Source organism: Heloderma suspectum, chromosome 5 (assembly GCF_057233095.1).
Source record: "Heloderma suspectum isolate Gila_16-S chromosome 5, 16-S_ref, whole genome shotgun sequence".
Classification (NCBI taxonomy): Eukaryota; Metazoa; Chordata; class Lepidosauria; order Squamata; family Helodermatidae; genus Heloderma; species Heloderma suspectum.
In genome coordinates, this window is record NC_139462.1 from 157,486,502 (window position 1) to 157,502,390 (window position 15,889).

General features: G+C 41.2%; 1 protein-coding gene across 11 annotated transcripts in view; it reads right to left on the reverse strand.

Annotated features, from left to right (window-relative positions):
- The window catches only part of GOLGA4 (golgin A4), an 80,586-nt gene that overhangs the window by 50,265 nt on the left and 14,432 nt on the right, over positions 1–15,889 (reverse strand). For 8 of the 11 annotated variants that reach the window (XM_084857960.1, XM_084857956.1, XM_084857955.1 and 5 more), the window contains 5 exons: positions 9,758–9,805; positions 9,001–9,057; positions 4,106–4,204; positions 3,332–3,470; positions 959–1,146 (listed from right to left, as the gene is read on the reverse strand). In XM_084857960.1, the coding sequence (XP_084714086.1) occupies positions 959–1,146; positions 3,332–3,470; positions 4,106–4,204; positions 9,001–9,057; positions 9,758–9,805 (531 nt within the window). Of the gene's footprint in view, positions 1–958; positions 1,147–3,331; positions 3,471–4,105; positions 4,205–9,000; positions 9,058–9,757; positions 9,806–15,889 lie in introns of those variants that run through there. The other 3 variants (XM_084857961.1, XM_084857957.1, XM_084857965.1) reach the window with 2 other exon arrangements.

Sequence of the window (15,889 nt, forward strand, 5' to 3'; positions counted from 1 at the left end):
GACAGAACAAAATGAACTTTAGAAAAGTGTACCCAACCTAAAGTAATTCTCTTCCCTGCAATAGTCAGCATTTGGATATTTCTTACTGGCAAGTATACTACGGCTAGCTCCTCATGGGAGATCAAGGCAGATAACCCTGGAAACCCTTTGTGTTAGGATATGCATGTGCTTATTCTGAATGCTGATTATATGGAAGAGACTGAAGATACCGGTTTCCTTCTTCAAACTATATCACTATTACAGACTTTGCAGCCCTTAGTGTATTTCATTTTTTATTATTATTGTTTAAAACGTTGACCCAGTTAGCATGTCATGACAGTCCGTGGGTTAAACAATCCATGGAGTGGTGGGGATGAGTGGGAGAGAACCTCCCACCCAGCCACCACTTCCGCTTTACTCAACAACCTACAATTGACCCACTCGTAGGTTTTGCACACGATGTGCAAACCCGGCTGATTAAACGTTGAGTAAAAATGGAAGTGGTTGTCACGCTGCAGGCAACACGCCCACTCTCTCCCGCTCATCTCCAATAGCCCATGGATTGCTTAACCCATGGGCTGTTATGTGCGAACCAGCCCAATTTTACCCAAATTTTCAGTGAAAAAAGCTCCCAGAGGAGTTCAAGTAATGGTATGGGGGCTTCTACAATATTTACATTATAGTTTAATTTTCTGACATAATTTTTTTTTAAGTAGAATGTGTCCAGTTCCTCCCATTGTAACTAGGACTGTAGCCACAGTCAAAGTTTAGTACATAAAATCCTATTGGGTTCAACAACTACAACGTTTTCATTAACCCAGGTAATAGACACACAATAGTGTTAACTACCCCCATGCCTTACCCCACTCTGAAATGTACAGTACATTTGTGGATATCTGGCCTCTTTTGCTATATGAATTAAGCAAAGCAAATGTTTGTCTTGCAGAAGTTGATACAGTAGGAGTCATTTTTTCAGTACCTTCATTTTCTCTAGCTCCTGAAGCCTCTCATCTAGTTGTTCCTGCAGCGCCTCCTTCTCACTGGTTAGCTGTGCTGAGCGCTCTTTATGTGATCGAATTGTTTCTTTGCATCGATGAAGCAAGTTTTCTTGACGTCTTACTCGCTGAGTAAGGGTTTCTAGTGTTTGAGCAGAATCCCCATTATCACCTACAAAGACCAGAAAATTATGCCAGGCTCATATATTTGGCAAACCAAATATGATCCCCTGAACTTGGAAGCTTGCATGGAGATGTCAATTGTATGAACTCATGCTTCCATGTAGGGGCTTCCACACATGGCTGCTGCCACTTATGCAATCAAGACTATCTTTCTATATATCATGAAGATCTGGTTCAAATGTTTTGGCAGCCGACATTATTATTTTATTTATTTACATTTCTTACCTCACCTTTTGGTTGTGAAAGTAAACTGCCAATTTTTTCCTCTTTTGGGGAGGCAATTTTTGGAGGATAACAGGGGAAGGCATGGGGCCTGTGGGCTATGTGTTGCCCACCCGTTTTAAACAGTCCTTGGCCGGGAACCCAGCCACTTCAGTGCAGCCTTCCCTTGGTCGATTAGTGGGAAGAATCATGGCTGGACTCCCTTATGTTGAGGATCCTGGCTCTTCATCATCATCATCATCATCATACCATTTGCGACCAAGCCAAATTCTTGACAGCTTGCCTTGGTACAAAATGTTTTCTGGATAATATAGTTCTCGATGAAGCGATAAGAGGCAGAGCACACAAAGCACTGGAAATTGGAACAAGGGTGTGAAATAGCTAGAAGTTACCCTCATCCTCCCCTGTCCTTCCGTCACAGTGACTAGCCTCAATGCCCAGGCTGCTCTCCAAGCCCCTCACAAGAACCCCCTCTCTTCCCCTGAACCTTTCTCTTCCTCTCTTTCTTCCTCCCAGTAGCATTAGGACCCCAAGTTGCCTAACTTCTGCAACTCCCCTCAGAGGCATAGCCCAACCCAGTTCAATCTAGACAATCCACACATGCCCATGGCCTAGTGCACCGCAAATCTCAGCTTAGCCTCTGAGTAGTCTTTAAAGCTAATTTCCCCACCATTCAAACATAGGGCATGGATCTTCATTTTGTAACTGTTTACTGCAAAATGGTTTTCTGCATGATTTTGCTTTTAATCTATGAACTAATCACCAAAATTTTAGAATTCTGTAACAATCCTTTTACCAGCTAATTTCCCACCAAAGTAACCATTGTATATTTTTCATTCTTATGTGCCTAATAAAATTCACCCTGTTTTCAAAGAAAACTCTGTGTATACATCATTGGGTCATTTTTTCCAAGATGTGCTGTTGCCGATTATAAAAGTTCCCTTAACAAGTGTGTCTTGGAACGTATGCTTGTTTGTACACGTGTCCAAAGAGCACATCCAGTAACAAGAAACTACATGAAATTGTGGATTGTTTGTGGACTGCCAAATGTATGAACTGTGCCTCAGTGTATTAAGTTCATCCACAGATTTGCTTTTAACCAAAGTTACAAAAACCATATATTCCATCACTTCCAATATTACTGTGTTTGTTCTGTTTTTTAAAATATAGTGGGTTGGATCCAGACTTGGACTCAATAGAGTTCCACTCACAATTGAGGACAGTGGTCACTGCTTCATGCTTCCCCTTGCAGCCTCTTTTGCCCCCCAAAACACTGCTCTGGAAGGTCAGGAGACCTGGTCAGGAAGCATGAGAGGCAATGCTGGGGGCTGCGGTGTGAATTGGCAAAAAAATGCTTCCCACCCCTTCCACCAGCAGGGAGCCTCTACTGCATGGGTGGGCAGAAGGCAGATCAGAGTCTGTTGGTAGACATACAGACACTGAAGTATTTCAACTGAAATGAATTAAAGCTTGGAAGTCCCAATTCCTAAGCAATGGGAAATTAAAGTTCACTGTGCGAGTTGGTCTCCGGGTGTGGTCTGAGGGCACATGATTCAACAAGAATGTTGAAGCTAATCAGGTCTGGATCTGATCAGTGCCTGGATGAGAGACTGCCTGGGATCCCCCATGTATGACAGTTTGAGTACCATGCTGGAAGAAAAGTGGGATATAAATGTACTAAAAAAAATTAAATAAAAAACTGCTGTAACATTCTCACAAGAACACAACCTGATGACCATTAAATAATTTGGACCATTAAATATCCCTGATTACAGAAATATAACCTGCCTAACCAGTTCTGCATCAGTGACATTATCAAAATGAAGGTAAAGCCAGCCAAGCTGAAGCAGTCCACATGAAGAAAACAGTTCTTAAGCACAAACTGAAAACACACATTTTCTAATACTTTATTAAGAAATAGTTAAGGTGGGTTTTTTAAGACACCAACCTACCAGGACTCCCTGGCTGCAGGGCATTTTCTGCATTTATACCTTTTGTTGGACTCTGAACTTGTGGCTGAGTCTGAACATTTGGATCAGGTAATTCAATACTTATTTGGCCATTCTGCAACCGTTGTTTCAGTAATGATACCTGCATAAGCAACAAAATTGTATTTATCTATTCAGCTACAGTGACAGACATTTTTTCCTCATACTTTCCTTTCAAAAATGGAAGGGAAATAATCTTAAAGGATAGTTTGATTTTCAATTTGAATGACCTATGACTTTCTTTGTTATTCTCGCTTATAAGGAGAAACAAGAAAAATGAATCCTTGCCTAATATTAGCCTTGTAAGCATATGGTAAAGCATTTGTAGCTTGGCTCACACAGCTGTTTGTTCACCTTCCAATACAGACAGAGAAACATGCTAGGGGTTTTTTTTGGATTTCAGAAGAACTTTCACAGCAGGCTTAGATGAAGCACAAAGATCACAGTAGCAAAGAAAGAGTGAAAAGCCACAGCGAGCACAAGCAAGGCCCTGTGTTTTAACTCAGGATGCATGCTGACATATTAAGCAATATTACATATTACCATATCTCCCCCCTTCCCTCACCTGATCACAAAACAATTGGGCAACTTATTTAGAAGGAACGGAACATTGAGAGTTGATAGTAAAAAGCATTATGCAATTTCTTTGCAAAGCTAGTACAAAATGTAAGAAAAGACAAATAATTGTCATTCCTCCAGGGTACTTTGGAAGCCTCTCTCTTAATCAAACATAGTTACCTGAGTCTGCAGGACACTGATGAGTTGGTCCTTTTCTTCTAATGATGCATCAAACTCTTCCTGAAGATGTTTTTTGGCCTGTTGATCCATCTGGAGTTCCTAAGAAACCACAGATTTCACAAATACTTATAACTGAAAAATCTAAAACAGATTAAATCAGCTTTAAAGTATTTTTGTAAACAAAACTCACAGGCAAATTAAGCAGTAGGAGTAGATATAGCATAAGCCATACAGTATAAGCCAAGTAAATTTGACTCTTCTATGCACCCTGGATTGATCTAAGTTTAACTGTTTTTAACACTTTCACCCTACCCTTCTCCCTCCTCACTAGGAGGGAGGCTACTACTTGCACACCTGCCACCCTTCCTCCCATGACTTCTCTAAGTCTCTGTCTCCATATAGTTTACTCTTGTTCACTCCTCCTTCTTCCAGTATGGATCTCACTCTGCTCTGGAATCCAGCCTCTACAGTTCACATCCTTTTTGTCTTGAAAACTTCAGAGTTCTCAATCTGATATATTGGCAGTATCAATTTCAATCATTTTCAAATACCTTATTGGCATCTTCCGGAAGCCATCAATCCAGCATTTGCAAGAATGAGCAGTTCACAATAAAACAGAATTTAAGCAGAGAATGGGGCTGCATCAGCTCCTAACCCTCCCTATATGAAAGCACTAGGGCAATATAGAAACATATCAACTAGGCAAAAAGAAAATTAACCTGCCACTAGTGATCTTCCCCTGTATTACATAGCTGCATGGTACCACTGGGCATGTTATATAGCAAACTCTCAATTTACATTGAGCAAGAAGACCTAATGAGCCTGGGGAGTGTGTCCTAGTTTCCAATCCTGTTTTGCAGGGCAAATACAAACCAAATGTTGCTGTCTCAGATGAAAGAGCAAGCTATGGTTTGCCTCAAGCCAGGGAGGGAGAGAGGAACAAAGGAAGAAAAGAATCATGGCACACAAGCAAAAGATAGATTAGGAGAAGGGACCATGTGAATTCAAGGATCCTGAACCAATCCTTAGAACAGGACATATAACATCAATATGCAGAGATTCCTCAGAAGATGAATCAATGTGGAAACAATTCCTAAAGGTAGAATTTTTTGAAGTTACTGAAATATGGTATTGGGCAGATGTGTTGTGGTAGACGGATAATCACTGGCACAAGTACATAGTGATTTGGGTTTTCTGGTTTTGCTCACTATTACCAATGGCCAGAAGTTTACAGATTTTGGCTGCCTTTGGTAGCCAAACATTTTTTCTACTAGCTAGCTGTGAAATCCTATCCATCTATGATACTACAACAACATTATATGCATCTCTGGATGTTCATTTGTCAAACAGATTATTGGTGCTAGGCTAACCCAGAAGGTAGTGTATGTTTAGAAGAGGATCCACAAGTTCAAAAGGTTCAAAAGAAACACCAATATAGGGGTAATATTTCCACCTGACAAACAATGGCAACAGGATAAAAGAGCAAGCTCTCACCACTTCTACGCCCCCCACCCCAAGAATAAATATTCCTGTTCCTTCACAAAGCATTGTTACACTCAGCACAGCTCGATTTCTTAAAATTTTATTTTAATGTCAGGAATATCCTTTCTACACAAAGACATTTGCATTATACATTTCCCCTCAAAGCATGTTGCCCTGAGATCAGAGAATAGGGATTCAAAGGAAGGCTCAGCAAGCAAGCCATATCCACATAGGGAGAGGCATCACTGCGAGGGAGGGTAATCACTACTAAGGGAGGGGCATCCTAAGGGAGGGGCATCACTCTGAACCTAGGTGGGCATGGGGTTCATACCCAAACTGTCAGCACCTTCTCTATCCCATGGTTCATCTCCTCTGCTTAGAGATTGTTGATTAGTTGTTAGGGCCTGGGGCAGTCTGAGAGTTTCCTTGAATCTGCATTTGTAGAGAGGCTAGTCTCTAGCAAAATAAAGTCATATTCGCCTGAAGCTATGTCTATTGGGGTGTTGATTGCAAAGGGAAAGGACGATCCATTCTTGACAATGTAAACACTCCCATGACATTTTCCTTATACTGGCTTCAGACTTTTGGAAGTGTTTTCTCCAAGAATTACAGAGCTGAACAGACTTCATCTTAAAGATGAAAAGTTGGTACCTGCCTTTTCCACCCTGTCTCTCTTCCTCCCTGAATTATTTTCCTCCATGCCTCTGTTTCCTTTTGTACTGTTTCTATTAGACTGTAAGCCATTATGGCAGAGACCCATCTATTCTTTGTACAATGCTTGGGACAATTTTAATTTTGATGATGATCTGTCTAAAGTAAGAGCACTTGTGAGAAAGGCTGATCTACCAAAAAAGGGGGTATAATTTGTCAACAATGCAATTGTCAAGCATTATGCTTTGCTTCCAATGGTGATATTTCATAAACCTACTCTGTATCCTTATGGGAACTCAATTACTATAGCCATCCTACACAATTACTGTATATGTATACCTAGAGCAAGAGTAAACAACCTTTTGCCCTCCAGATGTTTTAGACTATAACTCCTATAATCCCTGACCATTGGACATGCTAGCTGAGGCTTATGGGAGTTGTAGTCTAAAACATCTGGAGGGGACCGGTTTGCCTATCTCTGGCCTAAAGGATCTGCTCTGAATTACTTGTGAAAGCATAATTAATGATTTTCTTGTTGAAACACAAATGCACAGCTGAAGCCAGTGAGATTTTTGCTACCAAACGAGTGGACAAATGAGAAACAGCTAATAGTAAATTCAAACAGAAATAGTGTTTTCAACTTCTGAAGCATGTATTTAGCTGTGCCTTCAACAGCAGCAATTAACAGATGAAAAAATTTATTCCCAAGCCACAGAGATCTTCACCTGTTCATTCCTGTACATCAAGTTGCAGTTAAAAGCACAAGAGCAGACCAGGCCAGTTTTTAATGGTAAGTTGGCAAAACTACACAGAAAATGTTTTTCAGTAATCAGAAAATAAATCTGATGAACAGAATAGGTAAGGTCTAATTTCTTGTTGCGCAGTTTGCTCTTAATTGAGATTTGAGGAAAGAATGCTATGGACTCTGTGCTTAAAAACCAGATTATAGTAATAAGCCACTATCTGCAAAGTACACATTTACCTTAATTAGACCCCACATGGTAAAAAGAGGAGAATCAACTTTTTGTAATCCAAGGGTAAGTATTAAAATATATTTTTTGCTGCACAAAGCAAATATAAGCACTTCTGCACAAATGGCTGAATTTGCTCATATTTTGTTGTCATCTTCTAAGTTTATTTGCTTTGCTATTGGTTTTAGGAGTTCCAACCTTCTAAATTACTCAAACCTAGGTTAGTTTACATTTCCGCACTTCCAGGCCCTAAGAGTTTGTTGGTGCTAAGGCAACCCAGTTGAATATAACAGGATGCGGAATCCAGTGACATCACTGTGGCAGTTTGCATGCAGAATGCGTCCATCTAGTTTCAATTGGAGAGCTATATTTTTTAACTCAACCAATGACTAGGAAGATGCATCAATAAATGACAAGAACCAGCTACTGTAATTTTCTTTTCTACATAGTGAAAGATGATCATTTCCTAATTTAAATATATTATCCTTGCTTATGTCTGATTAATCCGATCTCTCAATACACTGAAACCTAAATATTTATCTTTATTATGCCAGGTAATGTTTGCATCCTCACTAAAGCAGAGCAAAGTGGGCAGCAGTAGGGAATAGGGCCTACTGCTGCTTTGAATAAGCTCTCTAACATACAGGGGCTGTTCAAACGAGACACTAGCCAGACAGGGTGGGTTACTGTGAACCCACAAAGGCTGTGTAGCATGCTGCCGGTGTGTATCATGCACTGAGTGGTTGTTTGCCCCTCATCCCCGCTCTGTCCTCCTCAGTCCTCCAGGGGAACCTGGCAGCAGACCCATCTTGTATGCTGCCAAGTCCCACTTCCCAGCTTCAATTGCAATTGGGGTCAATTTTTTTATAATTTCCCCAGCCCCATTTTGTGAAAAAATGGGGCTGAGAAAATTTTTTTAAAGTAGCCCTCCTGGAAATTGGATTGGGGGGGAGGAGAGAATCACACCCCCTCCATGGGACCTTGGGGCAACAGGTTGCTCTGGAAAAACAACCCACCATTGCTTAGCGTGTCATACAAACCCAGTCATAGAAAATCCCAACTCACTGCAGTGTTACCCGATACAAATTAGATAATAAATGTTCATGGATATTTATTAATTATCCTAGTTATCTACACACTATTACATACCAATCAAAATCTTAAAGAATTAAAGTGACACTAAAATTTTAGAGACTCATTGGGGTACAAATTAGCACACATACCCTTTGTTAAGAAATCACCTACTCCTTCTCTAAAGTATAAAGAATACACAATATAAAATCTGTATTTGGGGAAAGTAAGAAAATAGCCCCTATTTGTATTATATTTTCTTCATTGTTCATTTATCTATTTTCTACATTACGTTATGAAAATACATCATGAAAAAGTATTTTTAAAGCTTCTCTATTAGACTTAACTTATAAAGTATAAGTATACAAATTATTATTGTTCCATTGTGATATACTTTTCAAAAAGTGCCAACAGAAAACAGTACTATTGCTGGTTGAATAATGGCAAAAAAATGAATTTGCTTTCTGTAGAATTTGCATAAGGACAGTTCATGGTGGATAGTTTACACTGTTAAACAATAATACATTGTCTCAAATAAGGGAGAGCTACTGATAATTACAATGTAGGAGTGGACAAATATTTTAAGAAAGTCTATGCCAATCATAACAATATTTTTGTTACTGAAATCTGTCACTAGAAAATTTAACTATGTATGTATTCATTATAAATTCTCAGATGTTTTGCTGGAAGTTCACACGTACAACTGGAATTAAGAGTTACCTCCCGCAATTCACCAATTCTGCGAAGTGCTTTATCCTGACTCTGGCTCAATATTCCCTGAAACAAAATTAAAATGATAATGAAGATTTCTGAAAAATTCAACACATAAAAGCTAAATGTGAATAAGGATTTCTGCTTTGCACTGACCTTCCAAATCAAGCCATTTTTAATTATCATTTTTAACTCATGAAGTCTGCCAGCTTTGCAGAATACTCTGTTCCTACTAGCATTAGACCTGATGTACACAAGCACCATTTTGCACTTCTGATTTTCCCCTTCTTTCAACTGTTGTCAGCACTGCTTCGCCCTTGGTCAGGAGGTTTTGTGAATGCTTTGACAAATGGCAAAACATTCAAGGCCTGAAACAGGTCAGCTCTGGCAAGAAACTTCACCTCCTGTGGACTGTAGGGGATCTGGCTTCCAAGTATGCTTTCTGCAAGTTGGCTACAAGTTACATCCATGGAAAGAGTCACATCAGGGCAATGGAACACTTCTGTGGATCACACCCTATTTTTAAGACCCCTTCTTGCATACTAGATGGACTTGAGCATGCTCCAGGAGAGAGCGCAGGACAGGAAGGCCTGGCGTGCTATGGTCCATGGGGTCACGAAGAGCTGGACACAACTGAACGACTGAACAACAACTTGCATACTAGACACAATTTAAAGTGAAAGGTGTATCATATGTACTTTTCTCTGCAAAGAACTTTAGGACTGTGAAATATGTTCAGGCAATACCTTGAGGCTTTTTTTTTTACCTGTAACTTTTTCTTTTCTCTTTGCACAGCTTGATAGGCAGTAACCAGCTGAAACATATAAAACATAGTTGGCAATTAGGACAAACTCTATTCAGGCTGGCTAGTGTAAAAGCTAACCTGCTCTAGGTCAAGTCATTTAGCTAAATTGTTTCTCATCATCTAAGAAAATCTTCCCCACCACAGTTCTTTGACTTTATTACTATGTGACACTGCAATATTATACAAATAGCATATTAAAACAGGGTACCTATCATGCAGAAATCATTTTATAATCTCATGCTAATTAACCAACCCACCTATGGTAGATATCACAAATTATCAGTACATGGAATATACTCCTTTCAACATATTAGTATGAATACATTTAACAATAGCTGACTAGGGCAGTAGATCAATATCATGTATAGTAACTAGATTGTATCCGGGAGCAGGTGGTTGACAACCAGCTCCAGACACTCTTGGATGAGACTGATTATCTAGATCCATTTCAGTTGGGGTTCAGGCCAGGTTTTGGCATGGAAATAGCCTTGGTCGCCCTGAATGATGACCTATGTCAGGACAGAGACAGGGGGAGTGTGACCTTGTTGATCCTCCTTGATCTCTCAGCAGCTTTCAATACCATCGACTGTGGTATCCTTCTAGGACGATTGTCTGAGCTGGGAGTGGGAGGCATTGCATTGCACTGGTTTCACTCAAACTTGGATGGTCAAGCTCCAGAAGGTGGTACTTGGGGAATATTGCTTGGCCCCGTGGATTCTCCACTATGGAGTGCTGCAGGGGTCAGTTCTGTCCCCCATGCTATTTAACATCTACATGAAACCGTTGAGTGCAGTCATCCGGAGTTTTGGGGCGTGTTGTCATCAGCATGCTGATGACACACAGTTCTACTTCTCCTTTTCATCTTCTTCAGGTGAGGCTATGGATGTGCTAAATCAATGCCTGGCTGCAACAATGGACTGGATGAGGGCTAATAAACTGAAACTCAATCCAGACAAGCCTGAGATGCTATTGGTGGGTGGTTCTTCTGACCGGATGGAGGGTTCTCAACCTGCTCTGGATGGGGTTGCGCTCCCCCTGAAGGAGCAGGTTCGTAGCTTGGGGGTTCTCCTTAAGCCATCTTTGTCACTTAAGGCTCAGGAAGCCTCAGTGGCACGGAGTGCCTTCTACCAACTTTGGTTGGTGGCCCAGCTACGCCCCTATCTGGACAGGGATAACCTGGTTTCAGTTGTCTATGCTCTGATAATATCCAAGTTAGATTACTGCCATGCACTCTACGTGGGGCTGCCTTTGAAGATGGTTCAGAAACTGCAGCTCATGCAAAATGTGGCAGAAAGTTTGCTAACGGAGATGTATAAGACCTACTCTGGTCCACTTGTACTGGCTGCCCGTATGTTTCCGAGCCCGATTCAAGGTGCTGGTTTTAACCTATAAAGCCTTACATGGCATGGGACCACAATACCTGTTGGAGCGCCTCTCCTGACACGAACCTACCCGTATGCTACGCTCAACATCTAAGGTCCTCCTCTGGCTACCTACACTGAGGGAACCTCAGAAGAGGGCAACAAGGGAGAGAGCCTTTTTGGTGGTGGCCCCCAAATTATGGAATGATCTCCTCGATGGGGTCCACCGGGCACCAACATCGTTATCTTTTCGGTGCCAGGTTAAGACCTTTCTCTTCTCCCAGGCATTCGGCAGCATATGATAAGTGTTTATTCAATCCTGGAATGTCTTATGGTTATGGTTGTTTGTTTTTGAGACTGTTTGTTTGAAGTCGTTTTAGATATATGTTTCTTTTGTGTATATTGTCTGTTCATGTGTTTTTTTATGTAAATGGTTTTTAATCTCTGTATATTGTATTTTAATGTTTTTAATCTTTGTAAACTGCACAGAGAGCTCTGGCTATTCGGTGGTATAGAAATGTAAATAATAACAATAATAATAATATCCGATACTAGTGATGTGCCTAATACTGTGAAGAAAAGAATGAAAGTGTAGAGAGTTCCTGAGAGTACAAGAACCTATTATATGTTACTGTGCAGTCTATAGAGACACACTATACATTTTTCACAAGTATCATTGATGGTCTCCTCTTGCTTAGACTACTGTAATGCACTCTACGTGGGGTTACCCTTGAAGACAGTTCGGAAGCTGCAGCTGGTGCAGAACGTGGCTGCTCGCCTGATTAAAGGCCACTGCCGGTGTGATCACATCATTCCGGTGCTGAAGGAGTTTCACTAGCTACCAGTTGTTTTCTGGGCCAAATTCAAGGTTTTGGTTTTGACCTTTAAAACCCTATATGGTTCCAGCCCAGCCTATCTCAAGGAGCGCCTCCAACAACACCAGACAAGCCACTCAACAAGATCAGCTTCAAATGGCCTTCTCTCTGTCCCATCAGCCAGGACAGCTGGGCTAGTGAGGATGAGGTAGAGGGCCTTCTCTGTGGTGGCCCCCACTCTGTGGAACTCCCTCCCTAGGGAACTCTGCCATGCCCCCTCTTTAACGAGCTTCCGCCACACATTAAAAACGTGGTTGTTCAGGCAGGCATTTGGGGTGGGTTAGGATATTTTTAGAAATACAATGTTTTAATGTGGAATTTTATTGTTTTAAACTGTTGTATTATTGTACATCGCCCAGAGTGGCTGGGTGACCGGCCAGATGGGCAATTAAGAAATTAAATAAGTGAGTGAGTGCGTAAATAAATAAATCAATAAATCAATAAATGGGGGGCCATTCGGTGATAGGGGTAGAGGGCAGCGTTCACCCCAACCATACTCTTATCCACAAGACTAGTCCTTTAATCTTCACCAAAGGAGTGAATAGCAGGAATTAATAAATATGAATGTAAAAGAATGCATTTGGGAGCAAGATAACCTTGCCCTCTGGCCGTTGTAACAGCAATGCATGGGGTGAGATGCATATTTTACCTTCACTTTTACTGCAAATGGGAGCTCCGATAATGTGGTGGATCCTATATCACCCTTAAAACCACTTGGGGGAGACTTGGGGAGGGGTTGAATAGAAGGGGACCCCCAAGTGTAAATCCCATACTTCAAAACTGAAGGATAATTTTCCAGCCAATCTGGCCCCTTCTCCCCCACAACCTGTCAGCTGTCGAAGCATATATGCAGCCCCGTCTTGTCAATTACCTTCTATGCTTCACACTTTCACAGCTGAAACTTAGAAGGGAATTGGCAAGGCAAGCCACAACTGTGCACCTCCACAACTGCAAAAAACCCATCAATTTTTAAAACAAAAATTACTAAGGCATTTGCACACATTCCCAGAGCCAGAAAAAAAAATCGGCCCTGTTTTGCACCAATGTTTGGGCACAATTTTTTTTTTTTTTTTTTTGAAGACCCAGATGCAACCAGGGTTGCAATCCAAGTGGGGATGGAGGACTTAGTGGCAGACAAGATGGGTTCTGCCACAAAGTTCTGGAATACCGGGTGGAGCCAGCTGGGGGACCAACGGGGAAGGAGGGGGAGAAGAACCCATGATAAGCCCAATCAGGCTCACCGTGGGTTGTTCCAATGACAACCCACACCGTGTGGCTTATTTGCCACTGTGGGATGTCATGTTGTGAGAACTCACCCATAGTCTACAATAATACACAGTTCACACGTCATAATAAGCCACCCTGAAAATAAGTTACGGTGGGTTGGTTGTTCTCACCAACCCACGTTACTCCCAATAGATCGCCAAGCACTCTGAGGCTTGCATGGCTTGTTTCCCCCTTAAGTCTTACCACCTTCTCCCAACATGTATCCCATGGGCATTTGTGGCACGACATCATCAGCCTACTCCATTAATCTGAAAATGTGCTCATTAGTGAAGTAGAGTTTATTTTGTAGAATTTTTTTTCCACCTTCAGGAAGATGTTTGCAAATGTAACTTTTTTTCACCTTCAGAGAGATTTGCACATATTTAATTTATTTTGTTAAAGCTCAGTAACTATTGTGTATAAGAGCAGTAGTTACTGCACTTTAGCAACTTTGTACAACTCTCCCTGAAAGTTAAAATAAAATTAAACTTGAGCAAATCTCCCCAAGGGTGGAAAAATAACATTCTGTTTGCACAAATCCCCCTGAAGATGGGAAAAAAATAAGTTACACATGCACAAATCTCCTGAAGGTGGGGAAAAATGTTAAATTTGTGCACATTGAGAAGGTGGGGAGTGGACAGGTGTCACTGTCTAAGGAGGCGACAAAATGGAGGAGTAAATTGACTAGTGTCATTTCAAGACACATTAAAGAGGGGATATCATTAGCAAGATTGCAAGTAGTGACCAGGGTTTTTGCCACACTTGCCAGGCAACTCTGTACCCCTTTCTGACAAGCTATGCACAAGCCATCATGCCAGGTTCACAATTGTGAAAAGCCACTCTGAAAACAAGTCACCCTGAACAACCCAACAACAAGCCATGGGTTCTCAGGGTGGCTTGTACATGGTTTAACAAACCATGCTGAGGAAACGGCTCCAGGTTCAGATGTCATGACAAGCCACCCTGAAATAAACAAGGCTGACCTCCCACTGTGGATTGTTGAGTCGTGTGAACCACGTCTAAGTGTTTACTGTGCAAGTGGTTTCCTCGGGTGAAGTTGTCAACTTTTGTAGTTACCTGATTTTGTAGTTACAAAATCGTTATACAAATTTGTCCAGCTCATCTTACTCAGATTTATTACAAATAGTGTCATTTTCCCCAGTTCTTCTCCCACTCAGAATGTAAAATGAGATTCTACCTGTGCACTGCCAGCATTTAGGAAAGCCTGGTTGTTTTGTAGGCACATAGAGATAAGTTCTTTAATGTTAACCCTGTTCTCTTGATGGAACTCATGTGGATAGCTGAGAACTACATGACCACAACACCAAACAAAGCGGCCTATTTCATCTATTTTGTTCAAATACTGGACACTAGTCACAGCTCAGAAGTGTACAAAATCCCCAAAGACCCATTTTTAAGGTTCCAGACAACTGTGCGGTCTCTGAGCTAACAGTATTATCATAGTATTTTAAGGGAGAAATTGAAAACACAGCAAGAGAACTCTCAGAAAACAGGTGAGCTTTCTGCATGTTCACCAAGAAATTAGTCAGTACTGAGACAATTCTGAATAGATCTAAGAGATGTTTGAAGTATATTCAAGCTTATGATGGGATGATTGGTCTGAGGAACAGCTAACATCTGGCTACAATCAGTAGATATGGTCCCCCAACAGCATGGTTGCTTCCACACTACTTGTTACGTCTTGAATTTGCTACTGCTCATTCACTCACTTTTTTAAAATGGGGAATCCAGAGGACTCAATTGCCAGCCCATTGCATCCCGGTGTTTTCTACGCTGTCCTCTCAGGTTTGTCCCAGATTTGATTTGTGGCAATTCTCTCATGTAATTGTAGCATTAACTTGTCCAGTGTAGAACAAAGCACTATTTCAGTTTTTCATGGCTACTGGTAGTTTCCTTTTCATAGTTTCTGCTCCTTTCACTGTTCCTTATTCAGCGTGGCTAGCTTTACTGGTGAATAACTGCTTAATTGCCCCTTCATCATGGGTAATTAGTCAGTTCTTGCTCCCCGTGGGGACAGAGGTGCTTTAATTACTGGTTTCCACTTTTTCCTTTCTCTTATAATAAATCAGCATTATTAAACTATTGAAGTAAGAAAAAAATGAAAGGAAGCCAGTCATTAAGAAAGGAAAAGTCATAAAAAGAGTAGAAGTTACAATAAGGAAGCTACTAAATAACACTGCAGGGACCAATGCCAATGGGGCATTTCTCTGAGTAAGCATTCTATAAGAATCTTGGTACAAGCATGGATATTGTTTATAACAGGGACAGGGAACTTCATGGGCCAATTTCAACCCCCTGAAACTGCCCAGGAGCCACAATGTTGTTGTGTGCTGCCAAATTTCAGCAGTGGCACCAGCAAAACAATCAGTGATTTACAACAGTGGCCTAAAAAGGTAACACTTAGCACATGCCTTGTTTGAAAGTGAAATGTGGCCTTTATAGGCCACTGTTGTGGTTTGTCGCAAACCTCCAAGTATTTTGCCGCTGCTGCCTCTGCCACAGCAAATTCAGGGGTGGCAAGGGCTGCACTCAAGGACAGTGGGGACACATGCAGCCCACAGGCTGCATGT